The sequence below is a fragment of the Pogona vitticeps genome, chromosome 5 (assembly GCF_051106095.1).
Source record: "Pogona vitticeps strain Pit_001003342236 chromosome 5, PviZW2.1, whole genome shotgun sequence".
NCBI lineage: Eukaryota > Metazoa > Chordata > Lepidosauria > Squamata > Agamidae > Pogona > Pogona vitticeps.
In genome coordinates this window covers 196,024,123-196,045,825 of record NC_135787.1, presented here as the reverse complement: position 1 = coordinate 196,045,825, position 21,703 = coordinate 196,024,123, and the positions used below count along the sequence as shown (strand labels likewise).

Sequence of the window (21,703 nt, the reverse complement as noted above, 5' to 3'; positions counted from 1 at the left end):
AGCGGCCGAAGCACCATTTCCCACGGAAGGAGTTCGGTCTCCCAAGGGGGTCTGTGGGTCTCGGGGGGGGGAGCAGCCCTTCCATTACGCTCCGGGATTCCCACTGCACAAGGAGCGTGGCGAGGAAGGGGGCTGGCGGTGGGTGGCCAGCAAGCGAGCGAGACATTCTGGACTGAACGAGGGATTCTGGAGAGGGAAGCGTGACTCAGGGCCTGCTGCTTCAGGGGCTGTTCTGCCCTCACCCTCCCCGTTTGCTGCTCAGGGGCTGCTCAGAAACAGGCTTGGGGCTGTCCTGCATGCTCCCCTGGGTGTGGTTTGGGGCCCCACCCATGCCACAGGCAGGCCCCAGACAGAGCCTGTGCCACCGCAGAGGGCATGAGCCCCGGCAAGGCCCAAGGACCTTTGGGAGGCCATCCAGCCGGGCTTCAAGCCAATTTAAAGACGGTCCTGCCTACGTTTTATCAGTACGTAGACTGTCCCACTAGAGGGGGAAATACCTTGGATCAGGTATATACCATGTTTCCCCAAAAATAAGACAGGGTCTTATATTATTATTATTATTATTTGCTCCAAAAATGCATGGGGGTTATTTTCAGGGGATGTTTTATTGTATTTTCATATACTGTACAACAATCTACATTTATTCAAAGACAGTCCTATCCCCTTCTGCTGGTTGCTACACAAGGATGGAGGGCAGGGTTTCACTTAACTGGGGCTTAGTTTTGGGGTAGGGCTTATATGACAAGCATCCTGAAAAATCCTACTAGGGCTTCTTTTAAGGTTACGTGTTATTTAAGGGGAAACAGGAAAGTAACATCATGCATGGATATAAGATGAAGCCATTGCCTAGTTTAAGACAGTCAGATCATATATATATCTTTTTGATTCCATCATACAGACCTCTTGTTAACAGAATCAGACCATCAACTAGAGAAATACAAGTGGGGCCAGTGGGTGCATCTGAGCAACTTCAAGACGGCTTTAGGAGCACTGAATGGGCACTGTTTGAGGACGACAATGTTGATATTTATACCTCGACAGTACCGTTTTATATCAAAAGCTGTATCGATGTTGTTACGACCACCAGACAAGTATGAGTGTTTTCTAATAACAAGCCTTGGCTAAATAGAGAAGGACCCCTTTTACTAAAAGCTGGAACTGCTGCTTTTCATTCTGGTGATGTGCTACAGTATAGAGAGGCCAGAGCTCAATTGAAAAGGGGTATTAGGGTTGCCAAAGCTATGCACAGTCGGAGGATTGAGCAACATCTTGAGAGCTCTGACACTCGTCGGGTATGGCAAGGCCTGCCACAAATCACGGGGCAGAGTAACAAAAACAGTCTGGGCAGCAGCAGTGATTTTTTGGCTGAGTAGTTAAATCAGTTCTTCAGCCGTTTTGAGGTAGAAACAGGAACAACCATTATTCCAGCACCTACTCTCTCTAGTACATCACTAGACGCCTCTACCATTGAGAGACAACCACTGCTACTGCAGATTTCAGATGTGAGACGAGCTTTCCAGAATAAAGGCAGCTGGACCAGATGGAATCACGGGACGAGTTGTTAGGGGCTGCGCTGCAGAATTAACTGGAGTTTTTATGGATATTTTCAATCTGTCCTTGTTGCAGTGTTTTGTCCCCACTTGCCTGAAAATATCTATTATAGTTCCAGTCCCCAAACAGTCAGCTGTGATATCTCTCAGTGATTATAGACCAGTAGTTTTAACATCTGTTATTATGAAACAATAGAGGCCAAGAGCAACGGAGGGACCACCCAGGCTGTCCCGTCCAGTCCCAATACGTTCTCCTCAAGAGCAGCTTCCTTCTGGTGCCCAGCTCAAGTCTCTTCTCCTGGCATGGCTACGTAGGTGTCCAAGGCAGGCCTCGGCAATCAAAGGGGACGGACCCGCTCCATCCCCTGCACAACACCCCTTTGGAGGCCGAGGGCCCCTTCGCGTGGCTGGCCCGCCGCCCACCTTCCTCCCCATTCAGCAAAACATCCCCAGCTCTTCCCCCGGTTCCCCATAGGATCCCCTCCTCCTACAGAGTCACTTACCTCTGCACAGGATCCCAACAAATGGAAAACCCACCATTTGTGAAAGCGGGAAGGCATTGCCTTCTTGAATCTCAGAGGGTGCAACCAAGGCCTCACGAACCACAAGGTCGTTCCCTCCCCCTGCAGTGGGGGGGCCCTTGAACCCTTGGCCACATACTGGGCATGGCACAGGGACTGGCCGTGGCTCCGTTGTCAAAACGGAAGAATGGAAAACAAGGAACACCGAAAAGGCAGAACTCTGCTTTTTTGCATTCGTTTGCACTGGGTAAATGAATACATGCAGATATCATCCCGATTAGACATTTGGACTGAAATTTAAGAGGGAATCCGCTACGACTCACTATCCTGGACATAGCTGTGACTAAGGAACCTCGTTGGGCACCCCATGAGGAGATACAGTGGTGCCTCGCTTAACGATTGCCTCATTTAGCGATGAATTCGCATAATGATGTGTTTTTTAAGAAAATAATATGCACCGTATAACGATGTTTCCTATGGGCGATTTTCGCTTAGCGAAGTTTGGGACCATGCTTCGCATAACGAATGCGATTTTAGGTCCCCTGCTTCACTTAACAATGTTTCTTTTTTCAATTTAAAAAGTGTCTTAGAAGGGTCAAAAACGGTTCTAAATGCTTGGATTCGTTAGAGGACCCCCTAAGTCATGTGCAAACCTGATTTGGCTTTGATCTGACTTTTCGTTAATTTATGGTGAATTTTTTTTTCCGGCCCATAGGAACCAATGGACCTGTCAAAATCTGACAGCTCCATGCTTTCCTATGGGGGAGAAAACAATTCACCATAAATTAATGAAAGTTCAGATCAAAGCCAAATCAGGTTTGCACACGACTTAGGGGGTCCTCTAACAAACCCAAGCATTTAGAACAGTTGCTGAGTCTTCGTTAATTTTTTGTGAATTTTTTCTTCCCCCATAGGAAATAATGGAGCTGTCAGATTTTGACAGCTGTCAAAAGTTGGGGGGAAAAATTCACCACAAATTAACGAAAAGTCAGATCAAAGCCAAATTAACTTTTAGAGGGTGCAGAAGCTAATCCAAGCATTTAAAACCATTTTTGACCCTTTTATGACACACTTAATTTTGCAAAAATTGACTTCGCAAAGCCATTGAAATGTATTGAGTCAGCTTCAATACATTCCAATGGAGGAAACATTGTATCGTTTAACAATGTTTCCTATGGGTTTTTTCGCTTAAGGACAGCAATCCGTGCCTATTGGAATGGATTAACCGGTTTCCAATGCATTCCTATGGGAAATGGTGTTTCGCATAACGATGTTTCACATAACGTTTTTTTTTGAACCAATTTAAATCGTTATGCGAGGCACCACTGTAACTCAAACCAACAGACAGGGCCCAGTGTTTCAAAACACCCTTTGGCTTGTACTTTACGGAGCTTTCCGGAAACGTGTATGTCTAGAAAGAAAAGAAACTGGGTTCCCTGTCACTCTGTTGAAATATCTAGCGAGCCAACGGTCATCTCTTTCAACGGGATGGTCTGAGTGACACATTCATCATGTCCACTCCAGGAAGTGTCCTCACCCCTGACGTCCACGCAGAATTGACTCGGTGCCAGGAGTTACAGGGGGCCTGTGCGTGGTTTGCTGAAGCGCAAACACAGGCCCCGATTAGAGGCTGTTCCCCGCTTGGTCTGTTTAGTGCACGTTGATCCTGCCCCTCCTCTCCATGATCTAAGCATCCCAGCCCGGCTGATCCCTGCGGAGAATCCAGGCTCTGTCACTGCTGGCCTCGCTCCTAACCCTGGAATTCCCTCCCAGCACCCGCCAAAAGGAGGAATCGGTGGGGGACTGAGGGCAGAGGCAGGCAGGTTGGCAGGCATTGGCAACCAGACAAATGAATGGGGGCTACGTCTCCCCGGAGAAGCTCAATGGAGCCTCCAGGCTCTCATTCTCTGTACACACATGCTAGTTTTTCTGCTGCATGCTTGCACACGGCCACCTCACAGAAGGCCTGGTGCTTTCATGACCCACTTGTCGGCCACTCGCTGCTCCCTTTCTTCCTTGTAAATTGCAGCCTGCTTGAAAGAATTCCTCCCTGCCTCCAACCAACCAACACCTCTCATTCTTAAGCATTTGCAACATCTGGAAATGACTGTGTTGCTGCAGGAGTGGCCGAAGAAGGGCCCACATTGCCTTTTCTCCTGCCTAGGACAGCATTGGCAGCTCATTCCTTAGCTCTGGAAGGATATTTTTAAATAAATAATACTGCTGGCTGTATTGTGCACGGTCCAAAAATGGCACAATGATAACCACAAGTACGAGTGTTGTTGTTTTTAAACGAACAAAGCTGTTTCTGTGGGTTCGGGCCACGGTTGCTCACAGCCAGGATAGCCCTGTCAATTTTTTCAGGTACCAGAAGACTCGAAATGCTTGACGGCCTGTTAAAAAGGAGCCTGTTTCCCTAACCCAGCGAGAGACTGACCTGATTAGGTGGTGGCAGCCGAGTGGGGTGTGGGGGAAGGAAGATTCCTTGACCCATTTATCACAACCTTTGAGGGAATTTCTGTGAGTCTGGGAGAGGGAGAGCTGTGCTAGATCACACAAAAAGCAGCTGAGCCGTAGGACACTCAAAGACTAACGGAGTTTATGTGGCATCAGCTCCGGTCAACGGCTGGCCACTTCTCTTTAGCGGCACAAAGGCATCCAGCCAAGCAGGCTGCAAACCACCACCAAGAATGAATGAATGAATGAATGAATGGAGTGCACCTGCAAGGCGTTTCTGACTGACGCTGAGCCTCCAAGGGTTTTCTAGGCATCAGGGACCCTCATATGACCAGCTGTCCCTTCTGGGAAGGCAGGGCAAGCGTAGCACAGAGCCGAGAAGGCCGCCACATGCTCAGACCCGTGCCGCTCTCTCTTTGCCATCCGTGCCCATCACATGTGACCTGAAGCCAAAAGTGCCAACAGGAATCAAAAGACAGACAATGGAAGTGTGGGCAACAGTCTTGACCTAGAATTGATGCCAGCTCCAAAATAGGTCTGAATTTCTATTCGGGAGTGGTCTGCTTTAGCAGGAAACTGTGATCATATCTATGTGGAGAGATTTTTTCTGTTCTATGGCCACTATTCCACGAGGCCCTTAACCTAAAGGTTGCAGTATTCCTGTTCCAGATTCTAGGCAGCCACCCAGCCAGCTCAGCCCCTGTACAGGTTCCTCCACCTCACCTCAGTCCTCCACCCTGGTTTCCCTCCCCCCACCCCATAAACAGACATCAGCACACTCAGCATACATGGGCTTGTTTCTTGGTCTCTGCCTCTTAATCGCTCCTTCCATGCTCTTACGCCTAATTTAATAGACACCCTGGACTTCCAGCAAGACAATCAGCCCTAGATCAAATCAAGCCAGGATTATCCCTGGAGGCAAAAATGACAAGACTGAGGCAATCCCGAAAAGACAAGGCTGACCAGAAAAGACAATAACGATGGGGAAAATTGAAAACAGCAGGAAAAGAGGAAAGCTGAACAAGAGATCAAGGAAACCACAGCCTTGCATAGGCGAGACTTGAGCAGAGCTGCTAAAGACAGGAGGTCACTAATTCATAGGCTTGCCATAAAGTTGGGACCAAACAGATGACCCTTAACAATGGCAGCATAATTTTGTGTGTGTGTGTGTGGGGGGGGCAAATCAAAATTGGGAAAGGAGTACGACAAGGCTGTATATTGTCCCCCGGCTTATTTAACTTATATGCAGAATACATCATGCGGAAGGCTGGACTGGAGGAATCCCAAACCGGAATTAAGATTGCTGGAAGAAATATCAACAACCTCCGATATGCAGATGACACCACTCTGATGGCAGAAAGTGAGGAGGAATTAAAGAACCTTGTAATGAGGGTGAAAGAGGAGAGTGCAAAAAACGGTCTGAAACTCAACATCAAAAAAACTAAGATCATGGCCACTGGTCCCATCACCTCCTGGGAAATTGAAAGGAAGATATGAAGGCAGTGTCAGATTTTACTTTCTTGGGCTCCATGATCACTGCAGATGGTGACAGCAGCCACGAAATTAAAAGACGCCTGCTTCTTGGGAGGAAAGTGATAACAAACCTCGACAGCATCTTAAAAAGCAGAGACATCACCATGCCAACAAAAGTCCGAATAGTCAAAGCTATGGTTTTTCCTGTTGTGATGTATGGAAGTGAGAGCTGGACCATAAAGAAAGCTGACCGCCGAAGAATTGATGCCTTTGAATTGTGGTGCTGGAGGAGACTCTTGAGAGTCCCCTGGACTGCAAGGAGAACAAACCTATCAATTCTAAAGGAAATCAACCCTGAGTGCTCACTGGAAGGACAGATCCTAAAGCTGAGGCTCCAGTACTTTGGCCATCTGATGAGAAGACTCCTTGGAAAAGACCTTGATGTTAGGAAAGTGCGACGGCAAGAGGAGAAAGGGACAACAGTGGATGAGATGGTTGGACAGTGTCTGTGAAGCAACCAACGTGAATTTGACACAACCATGGGAAGCAGTGGAAGATAGGAGGGCCTGGCGTGCTCTGGTCCATGGGGTCACGAAGAGTCGGACATGACTAAACGAACGAACGAATGTGTGTGTGTGTGTGTGTGTGTTGCAAATCCTTGGCCTCCCCTGAAGTCCAAAGGTCACTCCCTGCAGTGTGGGGATGTTCCTGTTTGCCCACAAAGCAGGATTTGGCAAATGCACTTCCCATAAGTGCAATGGTGAAACAAAGGTTTATTTATCCATGGAGCCCAAGGATTGGTGTCTGTGCAGCATTAAACGCATGTTGAATCTCCTCCATTCACGGGGACAAGACACAGCCGGTCTGACAGTTCTTTCCAGAATCCTTTTGAGGCAATGTCACCGGTGTGATAATCTGTCACCATCTGAGTTCCGTTGCAGGTTGGAGACAATGAGGCCTTCATGGCATGATTCATTAGCGCTGCTTGGGCTTTAATGGTACTGGAAGACACTCAGGATTAGCTCTCATTAGCCAAACCCCTGTGATTTTGGTAGAGGCAAGATCAACCAGGCTCCCTTTGTTCAGCTGTGCCTTTGAGGTGGTGCAGTGCTACTTGCCAGCTCTCCCACTTCTCTGACGGACAGAAACCCGCGACAGAGAGTGGATGTGTAGTGCATCGTAGCGGCATCAAGGAAATTCAGTGTCTGCTCCCTGTTGCGAAAGGAAAAATTCCCCTCTGGTAACCCAGCCCTTCCTTTTGCCAGGGCTAAAAACCACCCATGAGTGGAATAAGGAATATGAACTTGAGGTTGAGGGCTGAGGACAGACGGACAGACCATCCGACCGACCGACTGATGGGGGTGGGTGGGGTCAGATGTCTTATCCTCTCTTCATTTTCCTAAATTTCAGCAGATAAGCAAACTTCTTTTCTCCTTCCTCCTTACCAGTTCCTTAGGTTCCTCTTGTCATGATGATGGGATATGTAGTCAGAGAAATGTAAGAGGGAGTCAGACAGGTTCTGTGTGAAGGTGATTTGAGAGACATTGGAATGTGTTTTTCTAAGTGCCATGAGAGTGTTTTTCTGAAGACCGTTACAGCCTGGATCGAGATAGAGCTGAAGGTTGAATCAAGGGGAAGACTCAATATTCCAAGCTGACTGGGGAAGAGATAAAACACCTGAACTTTCATGGGAATTAAGGGAGGAGGAAGGTCTTACAGCCCCTTGAGGCTAAATGGTTAACAGCCAGAATTGTCAAGAAGAAGGGAGGAGTTAGGGAATGTAGAAAATGGACGATGTGAGAAAAAAGAGATCGAGTCTTGTTCTGGGATTTCAATTCCATGATGATGGGAGAGAGAAAGAACTTGATGGTTTGAGTATGTGGCTTGAAGGAGAGAGGAGGTAAGTAAAGAGAAAGAAGGAGGAGGGGTTAGCCCACTGTAACCCACCTTAGCCCAGCTTAGTAGTGTTTATTATTTTAATGGGGATTAGTTATTTTATTTAACTGTAATGATCTTTGAAGATGTTCTTTATGCTAAAGCTTGAGCAATATAAACTGATTCTATGAAACTCTATTTTTCCTAATAAAAATAAATTATAAAAATTCTTACAAACGGACTGGTCTCTTGTACAGTAGGGTCTGGCTAAATCCAGGAGGTGGGGAGGGCCACAAACTAGCTATCTTTAAGAGTCCTAACTGAGTTGTTGTGAGTTCTAAGGAATCACAAAGCCCATGTGTCTGTACTTGCAAAGTACTAAGTAAAAGTAAAGTGTTCTTTTAAGGTCAGACTTGCTAAGGTCTTGGGACTTGCCCCAGTGCAAAGGTGGTCGGTCAGTGGCCTGTCGAACTCTCTGACCGAGTGCTAGGCGCTCCTTAGGGGCCCCCTGGGCACCACACCTGCAAGTAAAGGAGGAAATCACACAAGGGGCATCAGCCCTTGATGACCCCTGGACTGGAGATGGTCAAGAATACAGAAACGAACCAGGAAGTTCATAAAAAATTCACTAGCTTGTTGATTTGGGTTGGTTCTGAACCAGAGAACCCGAACTTTCCTGAATCAACAAACGTTTTCCCGATTAAACGACCAGGCTGCCTGCTGTCCCTTTCCCACAGCCCCTGTTACCTCCCGGTCTTCGTTTGCCACTCCCTCCATCTAGCGAGATGGAGGCCCCGCTTCCCTTCCGGGAGCCAGGCCTGCTGCCTCTACACCTGTGCGCGTGCCTGCCTCTCTACTGAGAGGTGCGTGCATGTGCAGAGGCCACCCGGCTGGCCGATAGGCAGCTGCCTATAAGTCTATAGAGAGAGAATTAAGATGGTGGCGGCAGCAGCAGCAGAGACGTAGGAGGCAGTGGCAGGAAAAGGTCAGGAGGCAACGGGCAGCCACTGGGATGTCTTAAAAAAAAATGAACCCAATGACCTGATTTGTAGTTCATCTGGGGGAAAAATAGTAAATTCGTGGTTCGTGGACCTCCACAAACCATGAACCAAGACAAGCTGCATTGTTGGTGCTTCATGCCCGTCTCTATCCTGGCCTACAGTTAGGATCTCCTCCTCCTCTTCCTCCTCCTCCTCCTCCTCCTCCTCTTCTTCGAACTTAGATAATGACCCTCTGGTTCATCCAATCCAGCTCCGGTTAGGGAGGCACAGTGGTGGGAAATCAAATTCCCAACCTCTGGCTCTGCAGCCAGAGATCTAAACCACTGAACTATCCAGTAGTTCACTGAGGATCATCATCATCATAGAACTTCAAGGCTAATAGGGAGCCTCTTCTTTGAGTCCAGCCCCAACCAAGGAGACCCAGTGGGGAATCAAACTCCAGCACGCCTTCTTCCTTTTGCTATTATTGCGCTATCTCTGAGCTAATTTAATGGAGCAATAAATGTATGTTTCTATTCCTACCCAAGTACCAGTTTCTAGAGTACTCACTCTTACACAATAGCCACCAGCTCAATAACTTGCCCACCAGCTTGGGCATTGTGCCCCCTCCTGTCTTTCCTAAGCGATACACTAGAATAAGAAATTATGCCCTAGATCTGGGGATACACTGGAATCGAAGTACCAAGACCTTTTGTGTGCATCAGCCCTCCTGCCTTCTTGGAAGTTAAATGTACTGATCCACCTACATGCCAAGATTTTTCCATGAGGCCAACATTGGCTAGTGGGGCTGATCCTTCCCCTAGAAAGGCCAGCCTAGAGTCCAGGTTTGCTGAGATAAGAGGCAACAGACCTGTTGGGGCTGCAAAAGGACGGAGACTGACCATGGGGACAGAATGTCTGCAGCTGATTTTACTGGCCAGCCACTGCAGCTCAGCCAGGGGCTGCCTACTCCCCATTGTGGCAGAAGGGGCTTTGGTGCAGATAGACAGGACCCCCCCCCCAATGTGAAAGGGGCTCACGGTGCTTGTCCTCTAGATGTGGGGCAGCTGGTTATGGGGTGACAAGGTGAAGCTGAAGCAGCAATAAGTCAGAACCTTGTTCCACCAAGCAGACATGTGCAGAGGGGAGGAAACAACAACAACAACAACAACAACAACACAGAAGACAGGAAACCTGGACACCACCTAAATTACAACACAGAAGACAGGAAACCTGGACACCACCTAAATTCTAGGAAGCCAGCTCTATTGCTGCCCCTACCTCATTTCCACCTGCACAGGCAAGCAGCAGCTCTTTAGGGTCCCAGACTGGGGGGGGGGGGGCGGGCTCTGTTTCCCAGTCCTGCCCTGAGATGTCACTGGAGCTTGAAGGCAGGTCCTTCTGGAGGCAAAGCACCAAGCAGCCATCCCTTCCCCAGCGTGGACCTGCCACAGGCCAGCTACATTGGCCACCAGTGGCTCTCCAGGGTTTCAGGTGGGAGTTTTTCCAAGACTGACGTTGGGGAGGGCCACGACTGAGCCCAAGGTCTTCTCTGCACAAAGGGGTTGCGGATGGCGGAAGACCCCACGCCTCTCAGGCAGCGGGCAAGGCCCACGGAGGTGGGCTATTTTTCCATGCAGGGGAATGTGCAGCCTGCCTCCTGCAGTCCAGGATCCACCAGCGCCTTCCCTGAAGGAAGCACTTGCACCGTGAGATGCAGTAACTGAGAAGCGCCAGTTCCCCCCCCCCCCGGGCCCCGAGCCGGTGAGACCATGGCTGCGGGGAAAGCTGCATGAAGGGCACTTCTGCTGGTGGATCTTACACGTCCTGCCTGGCTCATGGGCCTGCACCCACCTCCCACCTCTGGGCCTGTTGTTGTCAGGGTCCCGGCGCCCACCACCAGCTGCCTTGGAGGCGTGCTCTGAAAGACACAGGCCAGATCATGGAAACGCAACCATGGACGCCTTGCCCATGCTGCTGTGGCTCCTCTTTGTAAAGAACCATAGAAAAGGGACGTTGGAAGGGGGGCCTCCGAGGCCATCAAGTCCAACCCCCTCCTAAAGGCAGGGATCCCAAATCAAAGCAGACCTGCCAGGGGATGATCCAAGTTTTTCTTGAATGTCTCCAGTGTTGGAGCACTCACCAACTCCTCTGGAGGTCACTGGTTCCACTGTCGTACTGCTCTAACGGTTAGGAAGTTTTTCCTGCTAGTCAACTGAAATCTGGTTTCCTTTAACTTGGGCCCCTTGTTGCGTGTCCTGCACTGTGGGATGATCAAGAACAGATCTTGCTCCTCCTCTGTAGGACAGCCTTTCAAATATTTGAAAAGTGTTATCCTATCACCCCTCCGTCTTCTTTTCTCAAGGCTAAACAGGCCCAGTTCTTTCAGCCTTTCCTCGTCAGGCTTGGTTTCCAGCCTCTGGATCATCTTTGCTGTCCTCCTCTGAACTTGTTCCAATTTGTCATCATCCTTCCTAATGTGCGGTGTCCAGAACTGGACATAGGACTCTAGATGAGACCTTACTAGTGCTGAATAGAGAGGGAACAAGCACCCTATGGGGGTTTGGAGACTGTACTTCTGTTAATGCACCCTAAAATAGCGTTGGCCTTTTTTTGTAGCCACATCACACAGTTGGCTCATATTCAGATTGTGATCTATGCCAATTCCAAGATCCTTCTCGCTCGTAGTTTTGCTGAGCCAGGTCTCACCCATCTCGTAACCGTGCGATTGGTTTCTTTTTCCGAGGTGCAGGACTTTGCACTTATCCCTGTTGAATTTCATTTTGTTGCTTTCGTCTCATGCTGCTTTTGAGATGGCTTGTGCAAAAAGGAGCAACCGAACATGCCATGACCTTTATGCTTCACATTGGATATTGGCCACCTTGTTTCCAACCAGCAGAACAACAGCCAGCCAGCCCCAAATCTTGTATTTCCCTTTTCTGCCCAACATTTGCTTTATGAGCAGAAGCACAGCAGACGCCAACGCACCCTAAGGCTCCTTGTCATTTCTTTGGCAAATGACATGGCTAGCCCCTTCCCATAATCCGACAGAGGCAGCCTGTCATGGGACTGGCACCAGCAGAAGGCAGCAGAGGGGCAGATCCGTTTAGCCACTGCCAAACACCCCTGGCTTTCTCCTGCAGCTGTGGAAGAGGTTTAGAATGACGGCTACGAGGGTCACCTCCTCTAACAATGCTACTCCTGTGCTAGTTAAATACTCACACATGAAATAAACTTATGTGCAATGAACTACTAGAAGGAACTGGATTTCGAGAACAAAATAATGCTGAGAAAGTTGAAGGCAGCACAAAAAGAAGATGACCAAACACAAGACAGACTGGCTAAATAAAGGGGGGGGGGGCACAGCCCTGAGTTTGCAAGACCAGAGCAGCGATGTGAAGGACAGCATCTTCTGGAGCCACTAATTTACAGGGTGACCATTATGTCAGAAGTGACTTGATGGCGCACAACAAGGGGAAAGTAAATGTTTTTTTTTTTAAAATGCCAGTATATTGACGCAGGAAGATTCCAACACTGGAAGACTTCATAAACATCAGAAAGAGTCCAGTAGATCCCTGAAGGTGGTTTATTCCAGGATAGGCTTTCACAGACTAAAGCCTTGCCATGGGCTAATTCAGGGACCTCACTGGAATTTTCTTTTATTTCTTTTTCTTTTCTTTCACAAAACAAAACAAAACAAATTCTTGCCTGACACCCAGAACTGTAAAGCGAGGGCTCAGAAGCATGATTCCTTCTAGGCAGCGTCTGGAGCATTCACTGACTGATTTTGGTGCCCAGTCTGTCACTGCCCTACTGGTTAAGTCTGGGACATATGAGTTTGCTATTCATGGGCCTGGGTCCATGCCAGCCATATTAATTCTGGATGGAGCTGGCTCATGGTATGTTCCCTTCTGCCCAGGAAGAAGTGGGTGGAAGTGGGACACACACTTGAAGTGAGGAGATGCCCAGCCTCTGCCACCTGGGCACTTGACCTTTAGAAGGGACACGAGGAGCCCTCGGGTGCGGCGCTGTTGGCAGGAGGATCTGCCAACCATAGACATCTCTGGCCCTCGGACTGCACTCCGTGCGAGATGAGATGGAGCCGCCTCGGCTGCTGCTGCGACCGAGTCCCCGCCACCGAGAACGGGGCTGCTCCCGGGCTTAGCAGAACCCGAGCCCCTCTTTGCCCGGCTGCGAGGCTGGAGGCTGGAGTCACTCACCTCGATCAGGAAGTCTCCGGTGCGCAGTCCCGCTCGCCACGCCACACCCTCCACATCCACGGATTCCAGGTACTGGAGTGCTGGGAAAGCGGGCGTCGGGGTGAACTCCTCAATCGGAGTCTCCGCTGAAACAACAACGGCTCTGGGTTAGGATGGGGAAGGAGACCCTTTTCTTTCTTTTTTAAATTTTTTTTTATTTTTTAATATAAGGGATGACAGAAAGGAAAAGGGAATTGAAATTGATGAGGAAGAGGGGAGACAATAACATACTTCCATCCATTCTGTACCTATTGCCTTATCAAGATTTTAGGTTATTCTATTTACTCTTTTCTGCCTTCTAGATTGAGTTCTCGTTTCAATATATGCTATTTACATGCTGCCTGTTGATTCAGTCCACTTGTTAAATAGATCCCATCTTTCTGTTGCCTTTTGCAGGGGATAATCCTTCATGACTTCTGATAAAATGTCGATTTCGGCTATTTCCCGTATCTTTTCAATAAGATCTTCTTGTTTCGGGAAGGAGACCCTTTTCCATGGGAAGAGGTTTTCCGCCAAGAACACGCCCACCTGCACACCACAGAGGAGGGCTTCCTCCAGCCGCAAGGAGAGAGCCCTTCAAGGCTCCCCTTTTCCAGGGCACAGCTTTGGCTTCCCTCTACAAGAATCCCCCAGGCAGGTCGGGAGTGATGGGTGAGGCAGACCTCCAGAATAATGTTTCCATGCTCTGCTCTTTTCTCATTCATTTGTTTGTTCATTCATTCATCCATCCATCCATTCACAAAGTTTTCTACCCCTCCTTTCTCCTTAAAAAGGACCCAAGGTGGCTGGGACAACTTTATACCCACTGTGACTCCAGTAGAGAAGAATATAGGCTACCTTGGTTTCTTTACCATTTCAGGCTGAAAGTTTTTGAAGTGGTAGCCATGTTAGTCTGTGCAAGCATATCAGGCAAGAAAGAAAACATACAAAATATACATTTAAAAGAGAAAGCTGCAGCCCCTTAAAGACTAACTTTAAAGACCACTTTAAAATATAAGTTACTCTTTAATTTTTGAGACTTTCTTTCTTTCTTTTTTTTAAAAATTGTGTGTGTGTTTTGTTTTGTTTTGTTTCATGTCTGAAAGACTTAAAGTTGTTAGTCTTGGTGGCCCTGTTCCTTTTTTAAAAAATTAAATTTTATTTTATTAAAAGAACATCAAACATATACAACATAAACCTACCACCACAATAATATACAATTGCATAATACATCAGTGCCACCTTCACCCTCAGGCCCAGTATTAATAATATTTTCAAATTTCATTCAATCCATTTTCTCTCCAAAAAATCATAGTTTCTTCCCTTGGCATATACCCCTTCCCTCTCCGAAACACATATTCCAGAAATACGTTCCATGTTTTCTTAAAATCATTATGTTTTGATAAACCTCTTCTTATTTTCATATAACATGTCAGTTTATCATTAATTGCCAGATCCCATAATTCTCTATACTATTCCTCTAAATTGATTTGGTTATCATTTTTCTAATTTCTTGCCTGCAGGGCCTAGGAAGTGCAGGGGGAAAGCAGCTCTGAAAGGGCTGCAGGATCAAAGGGTTGCAATCCTGCAGACCTTTCATTGCTGCTTTCCCCCTCCACTTCCTAAGACTGCTGTTTTCCCCCTCTACTTCCACAGCCGTTTCATCCTGCTTTCGCAGGGCTTAGGAAGTGGAGGGGGAAAGCAGTGATCCAATTTTCTTATTTGGGATTGGAAAAGTGGGGGGTCGTCTTATACATGCAAAAATACAGTAACGCTAAAACCATTCTCCTTCACAGGAAGCCCACGGGGTGGCCATGCAAGAACATCAGAAACAAAGAAAAGATCCAGGGACAATTCAATCAACTTGAATCAGCCAAGTTCTACATCAGATCAAAGTTAATGTCTAGTTTCTCAAGAGAAGAATCAGCTTGTTTTCAGCAATGAAAAGTTCTCTCTTCAACAGGCTTTTAAAGGTTGTACCAGCATGCAGTTGGATAAAATGCCATAGGCAGGAGAAAGGGTGGGCCTGGGAGCCCAAAGAAGTGACAGCCTGACCCCTGAGCAGTCCCAGGAGCCAGAAAAGCCAAGGTTGTTGTTGTTGTTTTTGTTGTTGTTGTTGTTGCTGTTGTTTTGCAAAAAAGGGAGCGCCTTGCCCCGTCGGGAACAAAAAGGAGCAAGGAACAAGTAGCAAAAGGAATGGCAGTGGACGGCAGGAAAGGAAGGAGAGCAAGCAGAAAATGCCTCTTCAGAAATAACACTGAAATGCAGGAGAAGCAGGGCCGTGGTTAGCAATGCAATATGGCATTGTTAGACAGCATGGCTGTAACGAAGAGTACAGGGGGACAACACAGGGAAGCTCAGCTAATTTTTCTTGTGGAGCCTTGACTGCGAAAGATATTGGAGTGATGCTCATGACCGGACCCTTGGACAATGCATGCTAAAAATAGCTATGCGTTTTCCCAGACAGAGGACTTCTAGGCTGATGGCCGTGTCGCTCTGTGCATTTCTGTTATCCTGTAACAGGTTTTCCCCTAGTAAGGCAAAGATGGGAGAAATGGTGGGAGGAGGTGGGAGGGTTGCCAATGGAAGCCGATCTTGTTTTGATCCCTGGAGTGGAAGCAGGGTGTTGGTGGGATAAACGTCTCAACCCAGCTCCGTGAGCTGGTTACTTGGCTGCAGAGCCAAGGGTTGGCCGTACTGTAGTTCGATTCTCCTCATTGCCCCTCCCAGGCCAGCCTGCGTAGTCTGGGGAAAGCCACCTCTGAGCACTTCATGCCTAGAAAACCCTGGAAAAGGTCACCACGAGTCAGAACTGATCTAACGGCATACAATTATGATCAATATAACAACCACCACCCTGTCGCTGGATCTGGAAAGTGCTAAGGATGGCATTCCAGACTAGCTGCCAAGTTACCAGCAAAAATGGTTGATCTTCTAGCAAAAGTATATAAATTGACTGTAAAAGCATCAGCTTCTCTCCACACACACACACACACACCCAGGATTCCAGGAACTGGGGACAGGAACACAGGAAAACTTAACACAGGATGGATTAGTTCAGTAAAGGAAGCCCCAGTGTGCAAGACCCAAGCAAGTTTGTTAACGATGGGACTTTCTAGGTAAGGTAAAGGTAAAGGTTCCCCTTGACAATTTTTGTCCAGTCGTGTCCGACTCTAGGGGGCGGCGCTCATCCCGCTCTTCAAGTCATAGAGCCAGCGTTTGTCCGAAGACAATCTTTCCGTGGTCACATGGCCAGTGTGATTTAGACACGGAACGCTGTTTACCTTCCCACCGAGATGGTACCTATTTATCTACTCGCATTTGCATGCTTTTGAACCGCTAGGTTGGCGGGAGCTGGGACAGGCGATGGGTGCTTTCTGAAGGTCACTAATTTATAGGGTTGCATGTAATTGGAAGTGACTCCAGGGCCCACAGCAGCAACAGGAGCTAGGAGATTTGGAAACCTGAGCACCAGGAAGCTGAATCTGTACACCCAAGGCCTAATCAGGAGGGAGTTAGATTCTGCCAGCACGCAAGAGATCCAGGGATGAAAGCAGCAACCCTGTGTAAGGGGCAAGAATCACTGTCTGGCAAAAAAAATGTCTTGGGAGGTTCCCTATGGGAACCTCGCAAGACGAATGAAATTTATTCATCTTGCGAGGCATCGGTCTCAGGGGGAAAAAAGTCTTGTGAAGCATGGCCATAGAAGAAACTGAATATTTTAAACCAACCAACCAGCTGGGGCTCTGAATGAGGAGCTCCTCATTGAAACACTTTTCTGGAGCTGAGAATTAAAGGAAGGGACATGTAGTTTCAAAGTGGCCTTCAAGGACTGCCAGCTCCATAGTTCCTTTGGCACCCTCAGGAGGAAGGTATGGTGGGCAGGTGGGACAGAACGCCATAAGGATCAGGGCCACCAATCCCAGGGAGAGTGAGAACCGACGTTCCCTCTAGTGGTCATCCCGGGTGAGCTAAAGTCTTGGCCGTCTGTGCATGCGTGTGTGTGTATTCATCCGAAACCTGGAAGGAGACAGGCATTGCCCCTGGCTGTTGTTACGTGTCACCAATGGAATCCTGCGCAGACCTTAGAGGAAAGGTTGGTGAGAACCAAGGCTGCTTGTAAGATCTATAGCCTTGAAATCCAGGTGAAGAAATGCTTTGTTCACCCTCTCTTTGGGGCCGTAGGTAACAAAAACATGGTTGAATACAATGGTTTCACAGCACACCTTGTCAATGCTTGTTCTCTGAGAATTTGAGCACAATTCAAAACAACCAAAAACATTTCTATACTAGGCAGTCCTCCACGGGGTGGCCTCAGAGGCTGCAGAGCTGGAAGAAGCTTCTAAATGCCTGCTCCAAGTGCATGCTACAGCAGAAACGTCTCTGAGGATGTTCTTTGTGAAATACTGCTCCACAAAAAATATTCACAGTTGGAAAAGTCTACCTCCTAGACATTAAAAGAGGTGTATAAAACACAACTGCAGCTCACTTTCAGGGAAGTGGGCATAAACAGGGTTGCCAAAATAGCCACCTGGCTAGGTTTTACCCAACATTTAGACAGGCCATCCAGCATCTATTTAACCCATCAGCTGACCTAGATTCTACACCTTTTTAAAAAGTTTTCATCCTTAGAGAGAGAGAGATAGAGATAGAGAGCAAAACATTACGTTGCTGCTTGACCATTGTTTTACAAGAGACAATGACCCAAATCCTACTGCTTAGCATAATAAATTGCACTAGCGTAGGCCTATTGAATCAACAGGGATTTGGTGAGTGTAGGCAATTATTTTGGCTAAGAGGTTCTGGACAGTGCCAAATTGGATGGGCACTTACTTACATGTGTGTGGGTTTGTGAGTGTGCATGTATATATACATATACATCCAAGCACACACACGTGTGAAGTCAAATATGGCAAAGAAAGTTAAGTTAGGATATTTTCAGTTACAGCAAATCATTCAGTCTGTCACCTGTATCCTGTTGCTTATGCACTAGAACTGTGTGCAAAATGCTGCATTCTTCATGCCCTTCTTCCCCCTGACCTCCCCTGTTTGTAGAAGGGGGAATCCACTCCCCACCCCTACCCTGGGAAAGCAGAAACTCCCATCCTCATCGTTTTCACCAGGTCTGTCTCCACTTTGCACAACTGTGAGCTATTAATCACCCAGCGAAATGCAAAGGGCTCTGTCTGGGCAGCCCTTTTGTCTTGCATTTCCCCACTAGATTCTGGTGTGTGCCTCTGGAGGAAATGTCACTTAGATTTCTGCCCTTTGCCCTCACTTTCCCCTGCAGTTTCTTCCTGCAAATCACAGGTCAGTGTGTCAGTCCTGGGGATTTCTCATGGCTCTGTAGGGAGATTCTGCCATCACGAAAAACTGATGGTAAAAGAACAACAGCCATCTCCTAAGAATACTACTGTGAGCCAAAGCACGTGGCAAAATGCCACTATTTATTTATTTATACATACCGGGAATGTATATGGCTGCTTTGAGTGGCTCCCCACTTCTTACGTAATGCCCCAAACAACCCTGTAAAGTACATTTGAGTCCATCTGAACTACTGGTCCAAAGCGACCACACACATTTCGTGGCTAACACAGCATTTGAACCTGGGTCTCCTTTCCCCTTCTATGCGATATCAGCTTTCTGAGATCGCTGGTTGCTCTATAAAGGATGCTGAGGCTAAGACAACACAGCAATTTGTGTTCTTTGTTTGCACCCAATGAGTACAATGGGAAAGGAAGATTGCTGCATTTACCAGGTGCGGACGCCCTCCCCGCTACCCAGGGGAGGCAGCACAACCTGGCCAAGGGTGGACAGCCTTCTTTCATGCTGCAGCTGCCCTCCCTCATGTGGGGCCAGGCCAGGTCGAGGCCACCTAGCAAAGGCCTGCCTCTGCTTGCCAAGGAAATGGGGCTCTGCAGAGATACATTCTGATTTCTGGACTTTCAAGAGGCCAGCAAAGATCTCTCCTCCAGCTGGCCATCGCTCTCCTTCAGGACATTCCCCCCCTTCCCGCCAAGAGCACGGATGTCCTCTTTGTTCCCCTACCTCCTTTTCTCCTGCCAGGACTTCCCAGCACTTTGGGTTTGGCTCTCCAAAGACCCCCCCCCCCAGTGGGTGGGACGCAGGAGCAATCTCTTCTGATACTCCTTTTCAGCAGGCGGCCTCAGGCAATAAATGCCAGGTCTCACCACAGGAGGAGGCAACCAGGCTGAGCAAGGAACCACGCAACCTGACCTGGGCATCCACTTCACTGGCTCTTGGGAAGGGACCGACCCACGAAGGGGGAAGGAGGCACTTGGGGTGGGGCTGCAGAGAGAGCTTTGTTTCCTCCCTTTGCCTGCCCTCCTGCCCTGACCCACAACCAGCGGACCAAACCCTCCTCTCCTCTTCCCGACTGCTGCTACGTATGCTCCTCCTCTCATCCCAGGTCGTTCAGATGCCTCAGACGCCTCCTCCAGCAAACTATGGGACTGTGCTTTCTGATGTCTTGCTCAGAGTGTTTTGCACTGCTTTTGAGACCTTTGGAACTTATGTAGAGAGGGGCAAGCTTGCGATTGTCATCCAGGGTGGCCAATCCATGCACAGCCTAGTCTGATAGCAAAGCAAAACTCCACTGGGAGCTTTACAACATAATCATGCAGGCTACGTCCTCATTTTACTGACCCCGGAAGGATGGAAGGCCGGCTACCTGAATCTGGCAGGATTGAATTCAGATTGTGAGCAGCGTCTTGGCTGCAGTATGGCAGTTTATCCATTGTACCCTGAGGCTGACAGAGGTCTAGAGGGCCAGCCTGTGCAGTTTTCCGTCTCAACCAAAACTGAAGCGCCTGCCACTTGAGGGTTTTTGGCGAAGGAATGGCTCCAGTCTGGAACTCTTTCCTGAAAGAGGGGACCAGGGGCTCCTTCCTGATGCTTTCCTGTTGAAATACTCTGATCTTGTTTTACACTGTAAAGCAAAGCCCTGGGAAATTGCGGATCGAGATCTTGATGACCTACGGCTACACTTTGCTTATTATTGTTGTTGTTGCCTTTTGATTATGTTGTCTTTTGGGGGGGCTTCTGGGGTAGATTTGGTTTCTTCTACACACACAGCCAAGAGAGTCGGGGGCATCTAGAAGGTGGCACAGGGGGAGCACATGGGACCCTCTTCCTGCCTTCCACTTTTTGGTAATGTTTACACATCCACTGTTTCAAAAGCCTCCCCCCCCCCAGGTCAATTACACACCTCATTGGGGCACCCCATCCTGACTCAGGAACCTGCCTGAGTCACTGGCAAGACAGCACCCCGAACCGAAGAGAGTCTAAAACTCTGCCTGTGAAGCCGCACCAACTGGTCCTCCCGGTGCAGGCAAAGTCCAATGTGTGGCTGGAGGGGCCGAGGAGGCTTGGGGAGGGGACCTCAGTTCCCCCTGCCAGTGGCCCATGCCAGCCCTGGGGAGAAGAGAGCAGGATTTCAGGCCCTGCTCGCTTCTGTGTTTGTGTTCACACAAAGGTCACAAACGGCCCAAGCACCCACTCCCTTGGCAAAGAGGGAAGCGCTGTCCTTCCCTTGTCTGGCCAGAAACAGAAACCCCCAACTGGGATAGGCTTAACAGCAGGATGAGCCTAGGCTGGGAGCTGTTACTTTGGAAACATGGGAAAACCCCAGATTCACAAAGTCACTCCACATCTTGTGACACCTTTAAATCAAAGAGCAGGTGATGGGTGTGTGGGGTGGGGAGGGGAGGGGAGGAATCCTAGAAGACTTCGGTTTTTGTTATTGAAAGATGACAGGAGGACGAAGGAGGCTGCTTTGATTAAGGGCCAGGCAGTTGATGGTGAGGGAAAGGAACCTGGATGAAGGGAAGGATCCAGAGGCCCAGCGGCTAGAGGCCAGGAGGATTCCTGAGAAGGGCAGGGACAGGGACAGCTGGGGTGGGGAGACAGAGGCCCCTCCCAGAGGCAGCAGCCTGGCTGGTGAGCCAACCAGATCCCCAAGCAACCTTGCCCTCTGAGAACCATGGCATGAGGTTCATGAGTTTGAAGATGGCAAACTGGGCAGAGGTGGGTCAAGGAGATGAAATAGCCAGGGGGTTAAAATGTCAGAGGGACTTAGAGTGGAACTCAAACAGACGAGGGAAGGGAACCCAAAACATCCCAAACCCACACAGAGGGACAGGCTGAGATGTCCTTCGCCCTCCCCCCCCGCCTCCCCATCCACAACAAGCCAAAGGCAAATGCGGCAGCTGGGCACTTGGACACTTTCCACCCACTGAAGGACACCCGCACCCAAAAAAAGAATGACCAAAGAAGCCAAGGCGAGCAATACGGCAAGAAACAGAGGCCACGATCCCATGGGTGATCTGCACGTGTGAAAAGGCAAACTGTGTTCAGACAAATGCCTCGTAACACGACTGGTACACCCACAACACCCTCTGCTATTTTCTGGGGTGAGTCACCCCTTTGAGCCTAGACATGCTGCTTTCCAGTCTGCACCTGATTCCTCCTGCATGGAACCGAGAGAGCTTGCAATCTATGGCAAACCCCGGAAATGTGTTTTTTGGGGGGCTAAGACTGCCCCAGTTCCTCAGATGCCACGGCTACCCAGTGGCTGGGGAATTCAACAG

The 21,703-nt window shown here is 48.7% G+C and overlaps 1 protein-coding gene across 7 annotated transcripts in view; it reads right to left on the bottom strand.

The window, feature by feature from the left end:
• SHANK3 (SH3 and multiple ankyrin repeat domains 3) overlaps nucleotides 1–21,703 on the bottom strand; it is a 374,779-nt gene that overhangs the window by 47,085 nt on the left and 305,991 nt on the right. For all 7 annotated transcript variants that reach the window (XR_013536992.1, XM_078376774.1, XM_078376775.1 and 4 more), the window contains exon 15: nucleotides 13,077–13,201. Coding sequence is in view for 6 of the 7 variants with exons in the window: in XM_078376774.1 (XP_078232900.1) it covers nucleotides 13,077–13,201 (125 nt within the window). In the remaining variant the exon portion in view is untranslated. The remainder of the gene's footprint in view (nucleotides 1–13,076; nucleotides 13,202–21,703) is intronic.